General features: G+C 51.0%; 1 protein-coding gene across 1 annotated transcript; it reads right to left on the reverse strand.

Moving 5' to 3' along the window:
- Positions 1 to 1,410: 1,410 nt before the first annotated feature.
- Positions 1,411 to 23,465, reverse strand: Nt5c1a (5'-nucleotidase, cytosolic IA). Its single transcript, XM_052717159.1, has 6 exons — positions 23,229 to 23,465; positions 16,923 to 17,090; positions 16,424 to 16,553; positions 12,834 to 12,956; positions 10,876 to 11,060; positions 1,411 to 9,487 (listed from the first exon to the last, which is right to left on the reverse strand). Exons 1-6 carry the CDS (start codon positions 23,352 to 23,354, stop codon positions 9,116 to 9,118), a joined length of 1,104 nt encoding a protein of 367 aa, XP_052573119.1. The 5' UTR covers positions 23,355 to 23,465; the 3' UTR covers positions 1,411 to 9,115.
- Between the last annotated feature and the right edge of the window lie 527 nt (positions 23,466 to 23,992).

Genomic DNA, 23,992 nt, shown 5'->3' on the forward strand with positions numbered 1-23,992 from the left:
AGCTGGTCACACCAAATCCACAGGAAGTAGAGCAATGCACGCCTGTGTTGAGCTCCCTTCCTCCCTCTTCTACAGTCCAGGACCCAAGCCTAGGGAAGGGTGGTGTCCACTGTTAGGGTGGGTCTTCCCACCTCAACTTCATAATGAATTCCTCACAAGTTTGCCCGGAGACTAGAAGAACCCTCACAGCTGTGTCTAGACGCTTGCCCCATAGATGTTACAGATCCAGTCAAGTTGACATGGAAAAGTCTGCCTTTCCGGGGCTCAGTCTACCATCTACCTCAGAATCTCCCCGCATGAAAGACGGTCTACAGAGAGACCTCAGCATCTCTGGATTTTGTGCCGTGTTTGGTGACCCATTTCTGGAATTCCAGAACTTGGGAGATTTGATGAAGGAGGATTTTGAGTTTGAGGCTTGCCTGTGCTAAATGCTCTCTCTCTCTCTCTCTCTCTGAAGCTTGGGGACAATTTTATTAGGATCTAAGAGAAAAATGGCAGAGAAAAGCGAGCTGCAAATCCAGGCAGTGGCTAGGAGAAGGTAGAAGAGAGAGAGAGAGAGAGAGAGAAAACTGAAAACTGCCCACTGTAAGCGGCCTCGTGGTGGGAGGGTGGGGGCAGCTTCAGTGAGAGTCAGGAAGCTCAGAGCATCAAGGAAAGCATGCCCAGGGCCTCACTGTGTAGCCCTGACTGACCCTGAATCTGCATGTAGACCAGGCTGGTCTCAAACTCACAGTGATCCACCTGTCTGTGCAAGGATTAAAGGCACAGTGGCCCAGCCTATGCTTAGGCTTTGGGGAAAAGAACAGAATGAAAAAGAAAGAAGGAAATGAAGGGGGCAGAGATGGCTCAGCAGTTAAGCACACTCTTCCAGACAACCCAGGTTCAATTCCCAGCACCCACACAGCAGCTCACAACTGCCTGTAGCTTCAGTTCCAGGAGTGACTCAGAAAACTGGAGTAACTCCTAGAAGCCCACAGTGCTGTGACCGAAACTCGGCAAGCACCTGCAAGACTCGTCTTTCTTTTCTTTTCCCTTCCTTCCTTCCTTCCTTCCTTCCTTCCTTCCTTCCTTCCTTCCTTCCTTCCTTCCTTCTTCCTTCCCTTCCTCCACCCTCCCCTCCTCCTCCTCCTCTTCCTCCTTCTCCTCCGTCTTCATTTTTTTGAGACATGGTTTCTCTGTGTAACAGCTCTGACTGTCCTGGAACTCACTCTGTAGTCCAGACTGGCCTCGAACTCAAAGAGATCCGTCTGCCTCTGCCTCCCAAGTGCTGTAATCAAAGGCGTGGGCCACCACCTCCTGCCTTGTCTTAAACTGACAACAGAACCAGATTTCTTAGGGCTTACACCAGCTTTGGGATTCATTTGTAAGAAATTTTTAAAAAATTGAAGGAAGAAAACAAGACAATATACATACATTTGAATGGCTATTTATTTGGATGGCTTTTAAGAAGCAGAAGCCCTTGTAAATGAAGGCATAGGACTAGCATGAGGGGAAGGACTCACAGTAATAAGCATGTAGCACCCGTTGTCACGTGACCAGGAAAACGAGTGGGCAGAGCCGGAGCCACTGATGTGCCACAAGTAGGCTATGGCGAGGCGCTAAGAAAGGTGTGTGCCCACTCTGGTCCCGGGGAGGGGTCACATAGACAAAGGAGCTCATGCTCTAGCTCTCCAAGGAGGCACTTGGGGGTTTATGAAGAACAGCAAGCCAGAGGGGTCAGGGGAAGGAGCCCAGGGCGGCGGCGAATAGAGGTAAGCAGAAAGCTACTGCTAGGTGGGTCAGCACACCCTTTAGGAGTTACGGCTTCGTTCTTGACTTTGTTCTAAATAGGGGACACTAGGACACTATTGAAAAAGGAAATTGGAAGTTAAGGTTATAGGTGTGTTCATTTAAAAATGAAGTTTGTGCCCATTCATTCAGTTTTTTGTTCTGACACAGGATCTCACGACGTAGCCCTGACTGTCTTGGAACTTGCTCTGTAGACCAGACTGGCTTTTGAACTCACAGAGATCTGCCTACCTCTGTCTCCCGAGTGTTGGGATTAAAGGCATATACCACCATAGCCACTGACATGCAGGTTCTTGTTTTGTTTTGCGCTTTGATAGGGTCTTGATAGGTAGGCCAGGCTGGCCTTGAACTTAGCATCCTTCAATCTCAGCTTCCAGTGCTGGGCTAACAGGTGTGCACCCCACATCCAGCTTGTACCCAAGCCTTTAAAAACACTGGATGTTCTACACCGTCTCCAAGGTCTCATAAAGACCCCAAGCTGTGGTTCTGAGGGTAATGTCCTTCCAATCTCAATTACTTGAGTCTAAACGTCCCAGTTCCCTGGGCTGGGGCCGGTAGGAGCAAACTAGAGATTGGAGGGCTAGATTTAGCCGACAAGATAGGCTTCCTTTGGCCTGTACAGTGTTTTCTAAACTTGAAATAGTTGCCAATATTTGAAAGTTCAGATTTCTAACTTCTCAGGAAAAACAAAAACAAAAAAACACTGTGGCACATCAGGCCCCCCCAGCCCAAATTTCTACATGCAGGGATGGATAAACAGGACCCTAGATGCATTTTCCCTCTCAAAACTTAGCCTGATGCCCTTTGCTCCTATCTGTTTCCTGTGGGGCTCCTGTAGACATAGGGTTTGTGACCCCTGACCCACACAGTATGTTTGCAATGACCATGGCAATTTTCTGATCAGTGTCAGCTACAAGTCTAGCCTTGAACTTCTGCCCTAATTTAGTGGCTGACAGCCAAGAAGGCATATTCAGCCTTGGCCAGGAGTGTAAGACACTGGCCTGCAGGGTTTTGGGTTGCCTTATGGAAGCTCTTACTTTGCAAAGATGATTCAGTCTCTAAAGCCCCTGGGTGTGTGGGGGTATGGCTCATTGGGGAGACACTTCCCAGTCAAGATCAGAGGTAAATCACGTCTGGCAAAAACAGGAGGCCTCTGGGCAGTGGAGGCACATGCCTTAATCCCAGCACTCAGGAGGCAGAGCCAGGCAGATCTCTGTGAGTTCAAGGTCAGCCTGGTCTACAGAGCGAGTTCCAGGGCAGGCACCAAAACTACACAGGAGAAACCCTGTCAAAAAAAAAAAAGAACAGGAGGCCAGGAAGAAAGTCGGCTTGCCTAGCTGTGGCCTTTAGCTCCTAATCAAACCATATTAACCCTGGCTCTGTTAGAGGAGGGAAGAGATGTGTGGAGATTGAGTTAGCTGGGGTCTATTCTGCCACTTCCTCCCCGAAGCTGTAGAGCCACAGGGGTAGGAGACAGAGTTCAGAGGCAATAGAAATGGAACATAAGCAGAAAACTAGAGAAAGACTTGAGAGATCTGGCCTCCATGGCCCTCGGGTGAGGCATGTGCAATGCTCATGAGATGATGGGAACAGCTAGCGGCATGCCCGTGAGATGATGGGGGTAGCTAGGACCAGTTCCAAGGGGTGATGCTGGTCATCACCTGTGCGGCCCAGGATCCTCAAATAACAGAGACAACCATCTGTACACACTCCAAGCTTGCAAGTGTGTGTGATCCACACAGACACTCAGAGACACACATACATGTGTGCACACACAGAGTCATCAGCCAAGAAGTCTGGGCCATCACTCACACCTGTAAACGTGTACTCAATCTGTATAGTGGTACATAGTCATAGGTGTTTCCCCATACACACCATCACAGTGGTTTCCGATGAGAGCCGTCGGCTGGCTCATCATACAGAGATGTTTCACAAACATTGTCAGAGCACCTGAAGTCCTTATGAGAGTCCAGCACAGTAATCGGTAGCGAGGAAGGAGAGAAAAGTAAACCATAAACTACAGGCACAGCCGAATGCCAGTCTGCAGTGCCACCTACTGGCAAGAGAGGTTTCTGCACCTTGCCTTAGGGGCAGAACCTGGGACACTGTCTCCAGCACTGGCTCAGTGAAGCTGCCAGTTATGGGGCCAATGGTCCTCCTCCTCCTCTTCATCATCATCAGATTCTGCTGGAGACAGGTGAGAAGCTGGCATCCTTGGAGCTGCACCACAGCATCAGAGAAGGAACATCAAGGACCATGCCTGCCTGCTGGAAAGCAATCCTTCATGCCTCCTCCAGCTGGGACAGGGTGTCTGAAATGCCGCATGAAGAACCTGAGGCCAAGCCTGGGCTTTGTAAGGGGGACTATCGTGATGGGATGGTGATGTCAACCAGGGCAGTAGGTGAGACAGTTTGCCGTGTTTGTAGTGGATTGTAAGGGTGGCTTTGTGGCTTGTACCTCATACCTGGAGGAAACGTCCACCCTTTAGTGGAGTCCGACTTTTCACTCCATCAGCATCTTCTGAGCCAAAGCCTTCTGGGGACCCTTGAGAACTTGTTTTCAGAGAGCGAGTGAAGATGACTCACTAGATCTGAGGGGCTGGAGTCAACACTGGACGCTTCACTTTATGCCAAGCCTACGGTTCACAGCCATCCGCTTACCAGCACGCACCAGGGCTCCAGAGACCCCATGAGGCCAATGGAGAGCTGAGACCGCAGCTGTAGAGACAGGTGGTGGAGAGCCAGCAAGGCCACCCGTAGCCAAGGTCCTGTTCCTGGTCTCTCACCCATTAGCTTGACAGGGTGAATTCAGTTTGACTGGTGTCAAATTTATGAATCAAGCAAATTGCAAATTACAGTACTTGGAATTTTAAATCCTTGAATGTCAGGAAAGGTTTAGATAGTCATCAAGTCCCTATCTCTTCTCCCCCTTAGCTATGGAGCCAACTTCTGTCCTTAAGTGCTTAGGAGGATGTAACCTTGTTTGTCCCAGTGGGCCAAGGGTGTTTGCCTTGGTCCAGGGTCAACAGATATTCTCTTAAGAGGGTCAGATAGTAGGTATTCTCTTGGCTTTGGAGTTTCTGTTGGTACCATTAAATTCTGCTGCTGCAGTGCATCTATAAACCAATACAGACATTTCTTTACGACAACAGGCAATGGATCCAATTTGGCCTCAGAGTCCTTAGACGGCCAAAGCCTTTATTAGCTCAACTCAAAGATCTGCAACCTGAGTTTCACACAGCTTGAAGTTGTTCAAAAGCAGTTTAGTGGGACTGCACATGTCTGGGTCTAATTTAAACCCTTGGCAGTCAGGATGCTCTAAGCAAAACGTGCCTGCTCAAGTGTGTCCCAGCTTTTCAACAAGTCGGCTTCAGGTGAGTTCTTCCAGTGAAGGCCTCTGAATGGAGCTTCCCTCGCCACTATATGGAAAATGATGGACATCCAGGTCTCAGCATCAGACCGTCCCAGCACCGACACCTACTAGCTGGGTGGCTTTGAGCAAGTTACGATAGCTCCCCAAATCAGTATGTCCAGGACACCTCAAGAGGGTAGACGTGGACCACAGCGCTGGTATGTCCTCAAGCAGGCTGGATCACAGGAAGATGCAGCATTCCCAGTGGAGGACCAAGGGGACACCCAGGGACTTGGGGAAGGGCTATTTACCGCATGCTATGGAGGGGCTTTGCCATTCTAATCATCGCTTTGACCCACACCAATTGAACAGAGGTGCAACATCGAATCTGTCTTGGATTTGAACTTCTTGCTAGCTTCCGTTTTCTTTAGGAAATATCCTGCTGTATTCCCACTCATGTAGTTGGGCTCTCATGCAGGGGAGGGTTTGCTTTCTTCTTTTTGTGATGGGGTCTCGTGTAGCCCAGGCTGGCCTTGGACTGGCTGGCTCCACAGCTGAGGATGACCTTTACCTCCTGACTCCTGCCTCCATCTCTCCGGTGTTGGAGTCCTAGGTGTGCACCATCGTACCTAGCGGACGCCATGCTGAGGGTTGGATCTAGGCGTTTGCATTCAGTAGGCGAGCACTCTACTGACTGAGCCAGATGCCCAGCTACATCTCCCTCCCCCGAAGGGAGCTCTGTAGCGATGATCTTAGCAGTCTCCATGCTTAATAACAAACAGAGCTACTGTTCCGCTGGCCGAGTGGCAGTTCCACAGGGCCTGGGACTCTGTTGGCAAGCACTTCCTGGGAGGAATGTTCTGCCAGACCTAGGGATGTGGTGCTTCCAGCTAAAGGGGTCCAGTGTTCTGGGAGCGGTTGATTCTTCTGTCCCAGTGCTGCGGTCTGAGGCTGGGCCTGCAGCTCTGATGCTCAGCTGGTTTTTTAAATCCCCTGGTAACACAATAAACAACGCTTCATGCTGCCAGGCTCCTCTTCGGCCCTTGAGTCCATCAGGAGGACTGTCTGGCTGCAGCCGGAGTCTGCCCCCAGGACTTCTGGCCTTTTATTCCAGCTCCAAAAGCTTTTGTCCAGGCTTGAGATGCTCATTTTTGGTTTCAGTAATAGAATTTGGACCTTTCTGCACTGCCCAGGGCTGTCTGTAGCTACTCATGGTGTCTCCAGTGAAACCCACAGCTTCTTACAGCACCTTATCTTCTTGCTTCTGGCACAGTACCATTCCTGTTTCCTGAGAGACCTGGAAGGGTTTGCAGTATTCACGACCAGGCCCTGGGCATAGACCTCATGCATCCCAGCATCCAAATTTGGCAACATCTGGTGCTGTTTTCACAGTACACAGGCCTTTTCTGGCTGGGTAGCCTAAAGACACTCTGTGACCTTGTACTTTGCACATCCGTACAAGCTTGTGACCTCTGACTGTGAGCCTGGGCGGGTACCCTTCAAGGGGGTGACTATGGCCTCACAGCAGAAGGCTGCTGTGTGATCCAGTGAAGACGGAGAGTGCCCTGAGGCTAAGCGTCTTCTCTCACCCCCTCTTCACTTCCTTGCAGCTGTTCTTAGGTCACACAACATCTCTGACCAGGCGTGGAGAACCAGTAGTGGAGAAAGCCCCTTACAGACTTGGTTCTACCCGGAGGCCTCCTCCGCTGGCCACAAGGGTCCTGGCTGTAATGACGAAAATGACCCTGTGCAAAATCACCTTTGTGTCTTGCCCTCCTGGGTGCAACAATGCCAATGGCTCTGTAAAGCAGCTTTGTCTACCTCACGTTCATCTCTGCCTTCCAGGAACAGTGTCCTCACACTGCAGACACAGACAGGAACAGTGTCTGCACACTGCAGGCACAGACAGGAACAGTGTCCTCACACTGCAGGCACAGACAGGAACAGTGTCCTCACGCTGCAGACACAGACAGGAACAGTGTCTGCACACTGCAGGCACAGACAGGAACAGTGTCCTCACACTGCAGGCACAGACAGGAACAGTGTCCTCACACTGCAGGCACAGACAGGAACAGTGTCCTCACGCTGCAGGCACAGACAGAGCAGTGTCTACACACTGCAGACACAGACAGGAACAGTGTCTGCACACTGCAGGCACAGACAGGAACAGTGTCCGCACGCAGTGTCCTCACGCTGCAGACACAGACAAGAACAGTGTCCTTACGCTGCAGGCACAGACAGGAACAGTGTCCCCACGCTGCAGGCACAGATGCACGCTCAACCCCGTGTTTCTCATTCAGCCCAAGCTGGAACTCATTTCCAGGAGCTCCTGAGTTTTCTTTGTCCTCCTTCCTGAACCTGTTACCCCGAGACACACTGCCCAGAACATGTACTCATTCAGATCCTGAGTCAAACGCCTAGAAGGACAAAGGTTAGAGTCTCCGATTGCCCTTCAGTCTCCAGGCTCCTCTCCTGGCCCTCTGATAATGCTTTGGGTTCCTCATTGCTGGCATCCCTGTGGGAGCCAGGGACTCAGTGTACGAATACATGTCTGCTTGCCCCTTCTTCCTAGGGGACCAACCATCCACTCTTCCGTCCTTCCTCTGAGTGCCAGGGCTGCTTAGCAAAGGAGGAAGTGACCATCACTCATCATGTGGAGAAGAAAGGGCTGCGTGGATTCGTGCAAAGGTGGAGTCATCATTGGTACCTCTCAGGGAGCTCAGCCCATCCCAGAATCCTTTGCACAGCACCTCAGTGACAGCTCATCACCTCCAGGGTAGCTCTGACTGGCTTTCCCCTACCCACAGTAGACTCATGCTGGTGCACGTCCAACTTGTCCCTCTCTAAGCCATCACGTCCTTAGCGTCTTAGATCAGATCAGACCTGACACTTCCCACGTCTCCCTGCAGCAGCTTGCCCTCAGACTCAGCCTGGACAACCACTCACTTTAGGGCCTGTGCTTTCTCCAATTTTGGGTCTAGAGCTCTCTTTCGATGCTGGGAGAGCTTCCTTACAGCATGGCAGGTGGCGGTGACTGGCAGACCCGGGACTGAGGTGTGAGGAGGTTGGCAGGCAGAACTACTGAACTTTCCCTAAAAACTGAAGGCAATGGAAACCCAGAATTGGTAAGCCACTAAAGCCCACTCCAGCTGGAGCCTACAGTGCCCCCTGCTGGCTAGAGGAGAATTTGCATGTGGGCTACATTCCTCTCATTTCTCTCCCCAAACCTTGACCCGGTAGCTGATGGTCCATGGCCCAGGATAGCAAATCACAGGAAGCAGCCGGCTATCCTGTGCAGCAGTTTCCCAACATGGAAAGATACAGGCAGGGCTGCTGTGCAGAACTGTGCATATTTCCCATTTGATGGGCTGAGGGGCGAAGGGCTGGAATCTAGCCTATGTCCAGGCTTAGGCCAGAGGAAGGGCCATTGTTTTTGTAATTCATTCACCTAGACAGAATGTCATCTTGTAATCTACATAGGTGCCATAGGTACTAGCAGCCCCGGCACAGGATGATTCATTTGAGGCACAATCTGGTAAAACCAAGCTTGGAAACCACCTACAAGGGAGAGGGGTAAACTGAGGCTTACGAAAAAGAGGGACTTAAGTCATGCAGTCTATGCCAGGTCTGTCTGCTTTAGATGCCGAATCCGCCCTCTCTCACACAATGTTCTCTGCACTACATGCGACAGTTTTCATCCCAAGCCCTTCGGCATTATGGCTTCTCTGACTATACCGCTCTCTACCCACCAATTCCTCCATGACATTCAAGCTACCCTGCAGAGTCCTGCTTTCCTAGCCAGGATCACTGCAGTGTTTGGCTAGCAGGTACTTGGAGAATGCTGGCCCAGTCTTCCTAAGTTCCTTGGAGCAGAGGGAAGAGGACGGCATGCAGGAGGGTGGACAGTGAGGAACCAGGAAAGTTCACCAGATGAGGTCTGGAAGTGTGATGGGTTGCCCGGAGCAAGGTGACTTAGCTACTGCGAACCTAAAGTCTGCTTAGCAGCAGCAGCAGCAGCCCGCCGGGGAGTCTGGGCCACACCGTAAGGCACATGGGCAGCCACTGTGCCCATCTCCTGAGCCCCAGCCACATGGAACATCTGGTCATCAAAGAAGATGTGTGGGCGGATCTTCTCAAGAAGGGGGCCCTTGGGCGCCCCTGCTAGGAATAAGGCCTCATCTGTCTCCAGGCCCCAGCTTCGCAGGGTCTTGAGGGCCCGGGCCCCAGAACTGGCTGCGCTGCGCGCGGTCACCAAGTAAGTACGAATCGGGCACTCCAGCCGCAGACCTTTAGAGTAGAACTTCTTCTGCAGTCTGCCCAGGGCTTCCAGAAAGCCTTTTAGGGGGCCCTATAGAGTTAAGGAGACATTGTGAGATTCCCCTCTCCTAAACATCTGCCCTTTCATCCTGAAGCACCAGTGAGATTGGCTGTTGGAGTGGGAAATCCCTAACTCTTTTGGTGGTTTTGTTCTGCCTGTTGGGCCCCTGTGTATATACAGGGCTGTAGGTCCCTGTAGTCTGGGGTCTGTCTTAATGTTATAACCATAACCAGGGCAACTGTTGCTAGGCATATCTATCCATGTCTCCTGCAGCGATCTGTCCTGCAGTGATCTGTCCTATAAATGTGGTTGTCGGTGTTCATCAGCAAAGAAGGTATTAAAACTAGCTAGTAATGATGGCATGGGCACCTGCCAACCAGAATGGACTCTATCTGCGAATATCGGGACTAGAGAGGCCAGTATGTAACTACTAAATATGTGCCTGCCTGTGGACAGACACGCATGTGGCTCAGGGTGTTGGGCTCAGGCTCTCTGGGGTCAGGGAAAGCGGCCACAGCAATGAAGCTACTACAGACATGTGAATAAAGAACGAGATGATGTAGAAGGTAGCTCATTTTCAAAGCAATTGGAAACTGGGAAAGTGGGCTGCTTGTCTTGGGGACTTTCCTAGCTGGGTAACCTGGGGTAAGCAGGGTTCTTCTGGGTCTCTATCAACCACTTAGTGGGAAAAGTGTCCTGCCCTGGGACACATTTGGCGTTCCCAACAGGGCTGGAGAATCCCATTGCTCCACCCATAGGGAATTTCTAACAAGCTCCAAGACACATTTCTGTTCCAAGAGGGCCATTGAGAAGTATGAGGGCAGGTGAGCGTTCTTGTCTCTCAGTGAAGGAAACAGGCTTCTGGGGGGATGGGCACTTACTCAGAAGGGAATGTGAAGAGAGGCGCTGAGGGTTACAGGGAAAGAACATGGATTGGGGGTGGGGGGCACTGGTTCAGATTTTTAGGAAGGGATGGGGACTTCAGAGAAGGGTTGAAGACTCGGAGTGGGTGTGGGGGTTTCTGAGAGGAGGAGGGAGACCTCAGAAAGGGGTTTGGAGGAACAAAGCAGGGGGGCAGGGGAGGCTTCAGAGATGCCTGGAGAGCTGTTAGAGGCCCCAAGAAGTGGGGGACCGGACTTGGGTGAGGGGGTGGGATCCAGTGAAGGAGTGGAGTCTCATTGAAAAGAGCCAGGGTCAAGTGAGAGAGAGGTTTAGAACTCAGGAGGCAGAGGCAGGCAGATCTACACAGAGAAACCCTGCCTCAAAAACCAAAGACAGGGGGAGGGCGCCTGGAGTCTTGGTAAGAGGACCTGGTGGGAATGTGGGCTTAGCCTGGGTTTGGCCCTGAGTGGGAGCTCAGGCCAGGCCAGGTTCTGGGGAATGAGGGGTTATTCAGGGGTTCTGGGAATGTGGAGCACCTGTGCCAAAGGTTTGTTCTCATGGGCCTTCTCATGCTCGAAGAATCTGTCCAGCCCGTGGGCCTTGACAATGCGTTCGGACTCATCAGAGAAGAGTACTGCGTCCCCATCGAAGGCCACACGGAGTTGATTCTGGGACACAACTATGTCCCTGCTGGGGCTGAAGATGGTGGCAGCTGCAATCCCTGCACAGAGAGAGGTCAGTGTTGTCTGCCTGGGCACAGGAGAAGGTGTCGCATGCTGTCCTTGTTCCGCCAGCGTCCCCAGGGCTAAAGACAAGCCTAGCAAGGACTCATACTGGGAGCATTTTAACACTGGGGGTCCATGGATACTGGCTGTGAGAACGTGCCACAGCTACAGCTTTGAGGGGTCACTCCGAGGGTCCCCATCAAGGTCTAAAGTCTACCTCCCTCACAGCATCTTTGTGAAGAGCTCTGGAGGTGTCCTTGGGCAGGAAGACACTGAAGATCTATTTACCAGCCAACATGAAGAAGTCTGAATACTTTAACACTGAAGATCATGCTGGTGTAGACTAGCCAAACAAGTCTTGGCTGGGAGCACTCCTATCGCTGTTCTTTTTGGAGCTCCTCACCCTCTGTGGACCTGCCACAGCCTGGGAAGGTGTCTTGAGGTGGAGTCACTCCCTCGCTATTGATCCCAAGTTCTCTGGGCCAAGGTAAAGTTAAGGCTGAGCTCTCAGGCTGCAGCAGGGATGCGTGGGTGTGGACACCCTGTCTACAGCCACCAAGCATCCAGGTACACTGAAGTCGATTGGTTCAGACTGTGAGATAATGGGCCTGGGCCTGGCAGGTAATATAAACTACTTGTGATAATGTATATAGACTTTCCGCAACCGGGGTTCCTTCGGGATGCAAGAACGCCCACCAGGGACCAAGGCTCCAGGTTAGAATCAGCTGAATCCTTCTCAACAGTTTCCATCTCTCTAAAGGCCCCTTCGACCCTGCTCCTTGGGAATCTAGGGTCTCAGAGGTAGACTTCCGCAGAGCTCTGGCAAGAGCTAGCAGGACAGGTCTTACAGCGGCTTCACTAGCCTAAGGATGCCCAGGGTAGGACCAGGTCCTGAGTAGCAGGTTCCATACCATCTCAGCTCTGTCAACATAAAGCCAGGATGACCCAGAACCCCCTGCTCTGAGCAGGACATCCATCTAACAACCACTCTCCCTGGACTAAAAGTCAAATTCCAGATGTACAGAGGCGTACCTACAGGTTAGTTAGTTCAAAAACCCCAAACAAAGGGTGTGATGTGTCTAGGGACATGCTCTCTGGGTCCTGGCTAAAGGAAGCTTCACCAACATGGAAGGGAAAGAGGGTATTTGACAGAGGGACCCTGAGTGTCCAGCCTGAGTATACATTCAGGCAAATAGGCAGTCGATCTTCCCACCTCCGTGGGCTTCTGTTGGAAGGCCTGAGACCATGTCTGTCACCCCAAACTGCCCCTTGAAAGGGGCACAGGGAATGGATTTCTCACTATCAAGACTTGTAGCGGAGTCCCCTAATCTCACCATGGCACTGGCCAGCCCAGCTGTGGGAGATGATCATTTTTGAAAGCCGACTACTCAGGCTTGGCTAGATATGTGTGTTCCCTCTTTCTCATTGGCCTGGTGATGGATGGAAGCTTCCTGATCACACAGGAATCAGAACTCCCATCAGCCCAGAGTCATCTCAGAAAGCATTAGTCTTCTGGGCTGTAAGGAAAGTTTCTATGGAAACAGAAGGCTAGGTGGTGATGATGAATGCACACTGTAGGGAGGGAGATGAGAAAGAGGTTCAGGTGGGCTTTGTTTTCACGTGACAAGACAGATCACAGGAATGTGTGCACAGTTCCCCTTGCAGTTACCTTGGCAACGTCGGCACTGCAGGACCAGGCTTCTCCCCACTCGGGACCCCTTTATGTATGGGAAGGTGTTCCCGTAGTCTCCTTCCTCATTCTGACTTACCCGCGTCAATGGCTTCTCGCACTTTTTCCGAATCAGCTGACAGGTAGAGGTTAGTGTGATAGGCCTTGAGGTAGCAGATGGGACTGTTCCCACCCGTCATGCAGAATCGCTCGATGAACAGGTCTGTGGAGGGAGAGAGTCCCCAGATGAGGCCAGGGTCAAACTTCAGGCCTCAGGATAGTCTCTCAGTGCCTTGTGCGAGCCATCCTGGATCTGAGCGGTGGGGCTGCAGAGTGACCCTCGGTTTCAGCCTAGCATTTCCCCTGCATCTTTCGTCAAGGACACGAAATGATCACACATCTGGAGAAAGGCCCTGGTTCACAACAGTCCCTCCTAGTCAGTGGCCTCAAAAGACGGACCAGAGACCCTATCTTCCGGGTCACAGCTGATTGGATAGGGGCAGACTCTGGACCCAGCTGACCCAATCAGAGTCCAACCTGGGTAGCGTGCTTCCCTGGCTGCAAAAGCTGTATGTAAATAGTGGCTGGCTGGCAAGTGGCTGCTACCCTCAGCCACTACCCAAGCCTCGTGTACAGGACTGTTGTCCTCCTCACCGTCCACAACAGGCAAGGGACTTGACCTCACAGAGGTCCCCAGGGCCCTACTCAAGCACGGAGTGCTGCCTATTCTGATCTCTCAGCACCTGTGGTGAAATACTGTTACCATCAACCTCCCACGCAGGAATTTGAAATTAGTGTTATAAAATGCCGACTGGGGACTAAGATTGACCACACACAGCCTACAGAGGCCCTGCTTTCATTCCCCAGCACCCCAAATAAATAAGGAATAAATAAATAAATACATTTTTTTTTTTTTTTTTGGTTTTTCGAGACAGGGTTTCTCTGTGTAGCTTTGCGCCTTTCCTGGAACTCACTTGGTAGTCCAGGCTGGCCTCGAACTCACAGAGATCCGCCTGGCTCTGCCTCCCGAGTGCTGGGATTAAAGGCGTGCGCCACCACCGCCCGGCAAATAAATACATTTTAAAGTAGTGAAGAGGAGCTGAAGAGACGGCTCAGCGGTCAATAACACTTTCTGTTCTCAAAGAAGACCCGAGTTCAGTTCCCAGCACCCGCGTGGCAGCTCACAACTGTCTGTAACTCCAGCTCCAAGGAATCTGATGCCTCTTCTCACCTTCAAAGGCATCCTCACACAGGTGGTGTGGCATTCACTCACAGACACATACATATGCATGCAAGTTTTAAAATTTTTTTTTAGCAAAGGTAGTGAAGCCAGGTGGCACATGTTTTAAATCCCAGAACTCAGGAGGCAGAGACAGGCAGAACTCTGCAAGTTCTAGGACAGCTAGAGTTAAATAGAGATATCCTGTCTCAAAAGAAAAAAAAAAAAGTAAATGGTAGCATGTGTCTACAATGTCTGCAAATGAAATGCTTTTAAGTCTGAGGCTAGCCTGGACTACATAGTAAGATCCTGTATCAAAATTAAGTAAAGTAAAATAAAAGACACACCAAACTGTGTTGTTTGGCTGTTTGAAACAAGATCTTGTAAAGCTAGAAAGATAGATGGGTTGGTGTTGGTGGTTTTTTTCTTTTTTATGATTTATTTATTTTTATTTTATGTACATTGGTGTTTTGCCTGCATGTACGTCTGTGTGAAGGTGTTGGGTCCCCCCGGAACTGGAGTTACAGACAGTTGTGAGCTGCCATGTGGGTGCTGGGAATGTGGGTGCTGGGAATTGAACCCGGGTCCTCTGGAAGAGCAGTCAGTGCTCATAACCATGGAGCCATCTCTCCAGTCCCTGGTTTCTCCTTTTTAATGGTTATTATGTGTTTGGGTGTTTTGCCTGCACGTGTACCTATGCTCCGTGTGCATGCCTGGTGCCTGTGGAGGCCGGAAGGGATCTGGAAGCGTTCGGATTTCCTGGAACTGTAGTTACAGATGAAAACAAGGAAAAGGCTTTCTAAAGAAGCACAAGGACCCTTTTGGCCCAGAGAGAATACAAGCCCAAGAGAGATTGCCAAGACTTGGATTCTGGCCTTTCTGGGTCCAATTTTCCTTCCTGCTCTGTGGTTCTGAGTCATTCTGGAACTGCCAATGGTTCCCTTCACTGGAAGCTTGCTCCAAGAGACTTAGAACTTTCAATCGTAACTGGACTCTTTCACTCTGAACAGCCCCCGATTATCCCATCAGCCTCATGAGGCTTGCTAGTCTCCTACAGTTAGAGAAACTGAGGCACAGAGAAAGTAAACTCCTTTCCCTGTTACACAGAGACTGAGGCCTGTCTAGCATGGGCTGCAGCTGACTTGTGCCAGCTTGCAAGAGTCAGCTATTAAATATCCAGGGATTTTATGAGCCAGTTATGCTGATTAACCATGAGTGGCCAGAAATGGGCCATGGACAAATGACCTGTAGACTGGCAGCATTTAAAACCAGTTTTGTTTGTTTTATTTTTACAGGTTTTTGTTGGTGTTTGTTTGTCTATACAAGGTTTTTCTCTGTGTAGCTCTGGCTGTCCTGGAACTCACTCTGTAGTACAGGCCGGCTTTGAATTCAGAGATCAACCTACCTCTGCCTCCCAAGAGCTGGGATTAAAGGTATGTGCCACCATACACAGCATTACAGTCTTGTTATTATTTTTAATTTTTTTTTTTTTTTTTTTTTTGGTTTTTGGAGACAGGGTTTCTCTGTGTAGCTTTGCGCCTTTCCTGGAACTCACTTGGTAGTCCAGGCTGGCCTCGAACTCACAGAGATCCGCCTGGCTCTGCCTCCCGAGTGCTGGGATTAAAGGTGTGCGCCACCACCGCCCGGCTTATTTTTAATTTTTTTTGGAGACAGGTTCACATGCAGCCTAGGCTGGCCTTAAACTTACTATGTATCTGAAAATGTGCTACTGATCCACTGACTGCACAGCTGCTGGATTGTGGGTTCGTATGCTACCATGCCTTCTTGGTTTCTTGTTTGTTTGTTTGTTTGTTTTGTTTTTGATACAGGATTTCTCTGTGTAACAGTCCTGGCTGTCTTGGAACTTGCTTTGTAGACCAGGCTGGCCTCGAACCCATTGAGATCCTCCTGCCTCTACCTCCCAAGTGGCATGCACCACCACCAACCGACTTGTTTGTTTTTTTAATGTGGTGCTGGGGATCTAACGAAGGGCTTCATGCATGCTGGTCAAACACTCTACCAATTAACCACACCCCCAGCTCCTTGTCGGTCTGTCTGTCTGTCTGTTTGCTTGAAAACAGGGTCTTGTGTATCTCAGGCTGGCCTTGAACTCACTAGGTTGCCGAGGAAGACTTTGAATTCCTGGTCTTCCTGCCCTCATCTCCCGAGTGAAGGTATTAGATGCATGGCATGCATTACCATACCTAGTTTTTATGCAATGTTGGAGATTGAGCCCAGGACTTTCTTCTTACTAGGTAAGCACTCTACCAGTTGGACTACAACCCCAGCCTTATTTGTTTTAAAAGACCAGGTTAAAAGTGCAATACAGTGCCAGGTTAGTAGAACATCACTGGGTGTAGGATGGCAGTCTGTAGAACCTGACCCAGCCTGACCCTGCAGAGGTGTGGCCTTCCCCCAGGGGGCGTGTGTGGTCGGGGCATCCCGCGGCCATCCCCCTCACGCTTACTTACCATAGTGGTTGATACTGTTGATGAGACGGACTCCCACTTGAGCATGATTGTTAGTCATGAGGACAATGTCAAAAACATCCTCGCTATCCGGATACAGCTCCCGAAGCCTCTTGTTCACAGCCTCCAGGGCCTGGAAGGGAGAGAGCAAACTCCAGTTCAGAGTCCCAGGGATTGATGAGTCTGAGTTGGTGGCCAGGGATCCAGTGAGAAAGAAGAGGGGAGGCCAGGGGCAGCCTTGATTTGGAACGAGATCTGTGCACACCACCACGCTCTAATGCCATTTCCCACCATTGTGTGGGTTGTTCACTACTCAGAGGCATGCCATTAAAGGTGGATAAACGGGTGATCGATCTTCAAACTGGTTACCCATTCTAGGCCACTCCATCAGTGGCTTCTTCTTCCCACCAAGTCTCAATCTGCTAGCTGTGGGGTTTGCCTCTTCCAGGCAGAGCTTCTTACAAAGGCATCGTGTGGGCTGCTTAAGGAACTACTCCCTCACCTTCACAAAGGGGAAGGCTGGTCCAGGGCTGAAGGGCTCATTCTCATGCTCCAGCTGGTAGCGTACATACTCCTCCACACCCTGCTCCGTGTAAATCCTCTGCTCCTCGTCCATGCGGAACAAGGCTCTGGAGGACACAGCAATGGTGACTGCATTCTGAGGCTTTGGCTACAAGAGGAACAGTAGGACAGGCCATGACTCAGACTCACCTCGAGGCAGGTGCATGTGGGCAAGCCCTTCCTGGACCCAGGGATGTGGAGAAGGCCAAGGCTCTGCTCCAAGAAAGTCAGCCTTGGGTAGAGGCGACTCTGGGCTGGATCCTGCCGGAGACCGGCTCCTTATTTAGGAGTGTGGTGGGAAGAAGGGGCATGCCCTCGGGGAGTTGCAATATTGTTGGCCATCTGGACACCACAGAAAAATGAGTACAATGTATACAGCCAAAGTGTGGCCACATTGAGATGACTCCCCAATGGTTTCCATTATGAAAGGAGAGCTGCATGCCCTCAGGAAGAAATTAGAGCCCAGAAACACAGTAATTATATAAGAATTTTTTTTTAATCTGTAGCCTGGATCTGCTTCCTGAGCTGCAGACTCACATATAAACTGCCCCAGTCAACCAACAGACCAACAGACACTCCAACTTACTGTGTCCGAGGCTGAATTTCCCACCTTCTCCCCAAAACCCACCCTCTCCCCTTTCCTCATCTGTGCTCAGCAGATCCATCCATGTAATCTACTCATCCAGATTACCACTTCATGAACAGACACGGAAACCAGGAAGTAAACCTTCACTCCCCTGTTCCTGCCCTTTCCCCACGCCCTTCTGCATCGATTAAGTGTCCAAGCCAACCATACTTGGAATTCACCCACTTTTTCTTCTCTTCCACAGCCCAGGCCACCATCACATAGCCCAGGCTACCCTCTCCACATTGTCAGAGGGTCTGTCTAAAGTGCAGACGTCATCCCAGCCCACCTCGTCCGTGGTACGGAGTCAAGCAGACAGCCTTTCCTACAGAGCAAGAAGTCCTTTGCCACAGACCTCTGCTTCCTTCCTGCTCTCCGCTTCCCCTCCTCAGCTTTGCTCAGTCTCACCTTGCTCGTGTCTTTGCACACCTCCCCTTCTCCTCTGACCCTGAACACGATGTTCCCTTTGCTCACTGTGGCATCTCCCACAGCCTCTGTCTAGTTAACACATGTCCTCGCTCTGGCTCTCCATTGCGGTTGGTTCCTCTACGGAGTCTGCGGAGGAAGGGTTCTGGGAGGAAGACAGGGCTCCTGCCCTCAGAGCTCATCAGGGCATGGGGAGAAGACAAGAGAACAGAACCAAGAGGCCAAGGGATGGGACAGGAGGTGGAAGCAAGGTCTCAGTGACTGGCTTTAAGGGAAGTCATGAGGGGAGAGGAGGCCTTTGAGGAAGACCTTGAAGGAAGAGGCCACAAGAATTGGTGAGCACAAGCTCAAAGCCTTCACAAAAGTGAGCAGAGGCCAGGGCAGGGGAGGATATAGACGAGACCGGAAGGATAGGTAGGAGCTGGACTTCAAAGGGCCTCCTCACAAGAGGGTCCTGGCACTCCTTCCCAAATGAATGTATCCCTCCAAATCTCATGTTGAACTGTAATCCTGAATGTGATCATAGTAAGGGACAGAGCCTTTGGGAGTGGTTAGGGCTTCTCTTAGAAAAAAAGTCACCAGAGTTTGCCTTGAACGCATGAGGACTTAGCTAGAAGTTGCCATCTTTAAATAAGAAAAAGGACCCCAGTCTTCTGGTTCCTTATTTTTGGACACCCAGCCTCCCAAACTGGAAGAAAGAAATTTCTGTTGTTTACAATATAAGTCATCAGTCTGTGGCACGTTGCTGCAATAACCTGAATGGACGAAGACTTGGATAGGATGGGGTGAGGAATATGCCACCATGGACAGCAGCTGGACCCTGCCTGATTTCTGGGGAAGATCAGAATATGGGTGTTCAGGGAGGTCATGGATACCACTTCTCTGTGACAGTCCTAGGGTTGTGATCCTTTACAGATGAGAAGAGAGAGGCTCAAATTGAAGCCAAGACTTAGAAGTAAGTGGACCTAACACCCTGGCTTGTTCATGATAATCTTCTGGATGATTTATTTAACCCATAGCTAGACTCCAACTGATTGGCAGCATTTCGTGATGCTAAGCTGGGGACATGTTAGGAAGCAAGATAGGTTTGATCTCTGTCCCCAAGGAGCCATTCTCTGTGGCACGTTGCTGCAGAGATCATTCTTTGTGCAAGACCATTCTCTGTGCAAGAGATCCATGGCATCCTTTAGAAGATGGGGAGAGGATCATGCCACCATGGACAGCAGCTGGAGAAACTCAAGAATGTGGGCATGCAGGGAATGTATGGACACTACTTCTCTGCGACCTGGGCAGCTCTAGAAGCTGGGACTTTATGGAAATGCTCTCTAAACTGTGCTGGGTGATTGTGCAGTAACTTCAAATGTGACAGGTGATGCTAAGATTTGAAATCTAACTTCACGTGCTTTAAAAAACAAATGTGTATATGTATGAGTGATATTCGTGTGCGGAGCCCAGAAGTGGATGGCAGTGTCTTCCTCTATTACTGTCCTCTATTATTTGTGACAGGGCCTCTCCCTAAGCCTGGAGCACACTTACTGGCCAGTGAGCCCTGAGCTCCAGATAGATATCTCCACTCTCTGTACACCATCATACATGGCTTTGATGTTGCTGCTGGAGACCCAAACTCAGGTTCCTTGTGCTTGTGTGCCAGGCTTACCAACTGAGCCATCTCCTCGGTCCCTAAATTCACTTAATTTTAATGAATTTAAGCATTTCCTGTGGATAATGGCCAGTGAAACCTCAGAGCCTCTAAATAGGAATGGAAAGCCCAAAGGTTCCCGCAAAGTTGTTTAGCTGACCACAGCTTATATTCAGCTTTTAACTTTAACCAAGATGGTGCAGGTGGCCAGTGGGGCCCATGGAAGACAAGAGTGGCAAAGGCACCCCTCCTCTGACATTCAACCCAATTTTGTCAGTTTCTGACCACCTGTGTGTCCATATGTCCATTGGGAATTTCTCAACCTCGTCAGCACTTGGGAGCTTTAGAGACAGAGTCATCATTCACACAAAGACGGAGAGAGCCCCACAGCCTTCCATCCTCTTCAGGCAGCCCTGAATCTGGCTTTAGCCCATGCAGCCAGTCAAAGCCTTGATCTTCACTTTCGGTCCCATAGTTCCCACCAGATTGCTGGGCCTTGGGACTCCATTAGCTGAATTACCCAAACTGCCTCAGGTCATTGCAAGAAAAATGTCTTGATCGCCCCAGGAGTATCTACTTCCCTCTCACAGATGAGGAAATGGGGCTAGAGAGGGTCAGGGTTCTTACTTTAGGTCACACCAAAAAGTCAAGATGGGCTCTCAAGTCTCGAGCCTCTAGTTTGGGCTCTGTCCACATAACAGACTCCCTGGTATGAGTCTCCCAGAAAACGCTGCCTTTTCTTCCTTCAACAGCTTCCCTGGACACAACCCAGCTTCACTTTCCATATTTGGGAGAAATGAGGAGACGCATTGTGTCCTCATCCTGAGATGCTTCATGATGGGGTACTCTTCCCCTGAAGAATCATGGTCCCCAGGACAGGCCCCTGCCTCCTACTCAAGTCACCCTGATACAAGTGAGGTGAGGAAACCCAAACGCCTATAGATTGTCCAGCCTCCAAGTGGGTCTGAAGGAACAAGTGACGGGGTCTATCCAGAGCCTGGAGAAGCTGAGCCCTTGTAGACTGACCCTCTTGTGCCTGACCAGGTCTCTTAACACCCAAATCATATGTTGTGATGTGCACCAAAATCAGAACGCCCCCTCCAGGCTAGGAACTGGGACAGAACAGCCTTAGGAGCTTAGCCTGAGACTACTGAGCTTCAGGGAGCCATGGTCTTGTCAGTTCTCTGAGACTCAGACTGATTGCTGTGGCTTTGGGGTGAAGGTGAAGAATTAACAGAGGGTCTCCCAGTGCCACTGGCCTGCCCAGGGAGCTCCCACCTAGACCAGCAATCTGTCTATTGCAGTCAAGATAGGAACATAGCCAAATAAACTGCTATTTCTGGAAGGCCATAGGAGGGATGCTGGGAGAGAGGACAGGATAGCTCTGGGTGAGGGCCGCTGATGGCCTTGGCTAGATTAAATATTTTACTCTAACTCCTGGGAATTGAAATGAGCCCAGGCCAGACCCCAATGGGGCCCATGAGGCTTGAAACCCCCAAAATAGCCTGTGGGAAGAGGGCTATGACAGGAAGGGACAGGAGCTGGGAGCATCACCTAATCAGACAAGGGCTCAAGGGCTAATGAAGGGGCTGTGACTGACCATAGCGGGTTCTCTGACACTTGGGAAGGAAATGGATTTTGAACACTGAAGATTCACTCCTGCTTTCCAGCATTTGTCTCCTCCCTGTCCCTCAGGCCAGGACATTAGTCAAGCTTTGCTATCTCACTGGCATGATGGCGGCCAGACCCAACCTTTCCAATCCACCCGATAAACAGCCCAGCGTCATCTTTATAAAATCAAAGTGGAACCAAGGTAATCCCTGCTTAAAAAAATAAAAAAGATCCTACAGCAGTTCCATTATGATTTTCATATTTTTAAAAGGCAGATTGACCTTTTAGTCAAATGAATTCTTAGGCAGAACCCCAATATGTAATGTTAGCCAACTATATAATTGCTTTAAGTCTATTTTACAATTCAGATTTGATATCTCCCTACCTACCAACCTATCTACATGAATATATTGGTTACAAAGCTAACCAATGAATACAACAGTTTCGATAACAATACATTTGAAAGCAAGAGTTAGGACGCTACCACAGACTGCTTCAGGATCCAGCCAATTTATTTTTATGTTTCTGCACAGTCCCGATTCGCACCACTAAATACCTGAAAATGGGAAGAGCTGCTTTTTTTTCAGTTATTTAGAGTATTTTTTTTTTTTAAGAAGAAAGAAAATAAATTGGATTCACGGCTCTGAAGACTGCCTGAGACTTGAGGCTCCACAGAACTCAGTAAGAAAGCCTCGACCCCACTAAATAAGGTCCAGGCCCCTTCACAAGGTACTCTGCAGGGCTGTCCCTGGGCTGGGGGCCTTTGTGGGTCCTTCTCTCAACAACCTTGCATTTCCCACTCAGTATGGATTCTGAACAAAGTCCTCAGCTTCAAAGACAGCTCCTTGCTTTTCAACCATTCTTTCCCCCTCTGCCCAGAGGCCACACCCACTGAAGCTTTAAGACCAGTTCAAATGCCATTTCCCCAAAGCCTTCCTGGCGGCAGTCGTCCCCCGCTCTATGCTCCCACAGTACCATGTGGGATCTTTTGCCTGAACATCACCATCTCTACAGCCTCCGTGGGCACGCTGCAAACTCCTGAAGACAGGCAGGGTGCAGCTTAATATCTCAGTCACCAGGATGAGTGAAGGCCTAGAGGGGACAGTGGGTGGAGTGACCTCCCGGGTAAAGTCACTAGAGTGAAGAGTGGGATGCTTTAAGGTCAGAATGGAGGTCCTTGTGTAATGCCTCTGGGCCAGCTTCTTTTCTCAATCTCTGGCCCAAGCTACTAGGTCTACGGTGGTGGCATGAACAAGGCCAAGGTACCATGCACTTGTCCAATAGAGGAAGAGGAATTCTTGCCTCTGTGTGAAGCTGCAAAGGGCTGATGCCACCGCTGTGATTCCTGTATGTTAATGCCCGCCGCGAGTCACAGGCATTGTCTAGGGTGCAAAGCCCAGCGTTGGGAGCGAAGCCCTGAGCCTGGAGCCAGCAGCAGTTTCTTTAAGATGCTGGGAGAGTGACCCCTCTGGTTCCCTAGGGCCTGGGTCTCCAGTTAGAGCCCAAACGCCGAGGTTTGACTTGGGAAGCCGAGCTGGCCGCGCTGACGCAGGGGACCTGAGAGCAAAGCCCCAGCAGGGTTTCCAGAGTCGAGTTACTGAGCCGGGGCGCTGCTGCCGGGGTTGCTGACCAGCTCTGCCAACAAGTGCGGTCCCGGTCCGTGCGTCCGGGGCTGCCAGCTCCGGGAGGGGATAGGCCCCTGATGACCGCATGGGGGAGGGGGATCTTGGCGTGGAACCTGAGCCCGGGATGGGGGGGAAAAACACTGCCACCAGAGCAGAGCTCCCAAAATAAACTGGAGCCTGAGCCAACTGCCGGGCACATTCTGGGGCGGAGGAGCTGTGTCCCCTCCGGGAGGGGCTCCACGAGTCCCTTTCCAGAGGGCTTGAACCACTCCCTGGAAGTGGCCCGTCCAGTGTCCCCCAAACCCAAGCCCTGCTTTTTACCGATTTGGGTTTCTTCTTGGGAGAGAGATTGTCATAGAAAGTCTTGGCATCCTCCCAGCGCGGCGCCGCGGCGGTCTCTGCCCCTGGCCCGGGTTCACGGGCCTCCCGAGGCTGTCCGGGTTCCATGCTCGGGCTCGGATCCGATCCGGCCAGGCGGGAGCAGGAGGCAGCGGAGACGCGGGGCTCTCAGGACTGGGTTGCGGGAGGGAGGCGCGTCCCGGGCGGGCGGGTGGGAGAAGCAGGCGGGCAGGGCTGGGAGGGAGTGCGAGTGAGCCCGCCCCGCCCGCCGGGGGTGGGGGACAAGCAGGTTCAAATGGCCGCTGGCGTTTAGGGGACGGCCGAGCTCTGGTTCCCCGACCGACCCAAGCCTGAAACAAATGGGGGGGCAGGTGATGCCTGCTTTCTGGAGCAGGCCGGCTGGAGCCGGGCTTGTAGGGTGCTGCGGATTCAGGGTTGTAGGGATGAAATGAAGTTCAAGGGCACCGAGAAAGGAGGAAGTCTAACAACTTCCCCACTAATACGGTGATTCCCAGGAAATGAGTAGGTAAGCACTCCTCCAAACTAACAGGCTGCTTGCCCCTTGTTGCCAGCATCCTGGCACTCTGTACAATCAGCCGCCTTTTCTCAAATCCCGGGACATCCTTGGACCCAGAGAAGTGGTAAATGGACAGCTCCGTTTATGAACAGGGTCCTCATTACAGGTGGGGGCAAGTGTGGGACCCAGGTCTTCCACACACAGAAAAAGGGGCTCTTGAATCCAAGGC

The sequence above is a fragment of the Peromyscus californicus genome, unplaced genomic scaffold, assembly GCF_007827085.1.
Source record: "Peromyscus californicus insignis strain IS unplaced genomic scaffold, ASM782708v3 Scaffold_5__1_contigs__length_169319896, whole genome shotgun sequence".
NCBI lineage: Eukaryota > Metazoa > Chordata > Mammalia > Rodentia > Cricetidae > Peromyscus > Peromyscus californicus.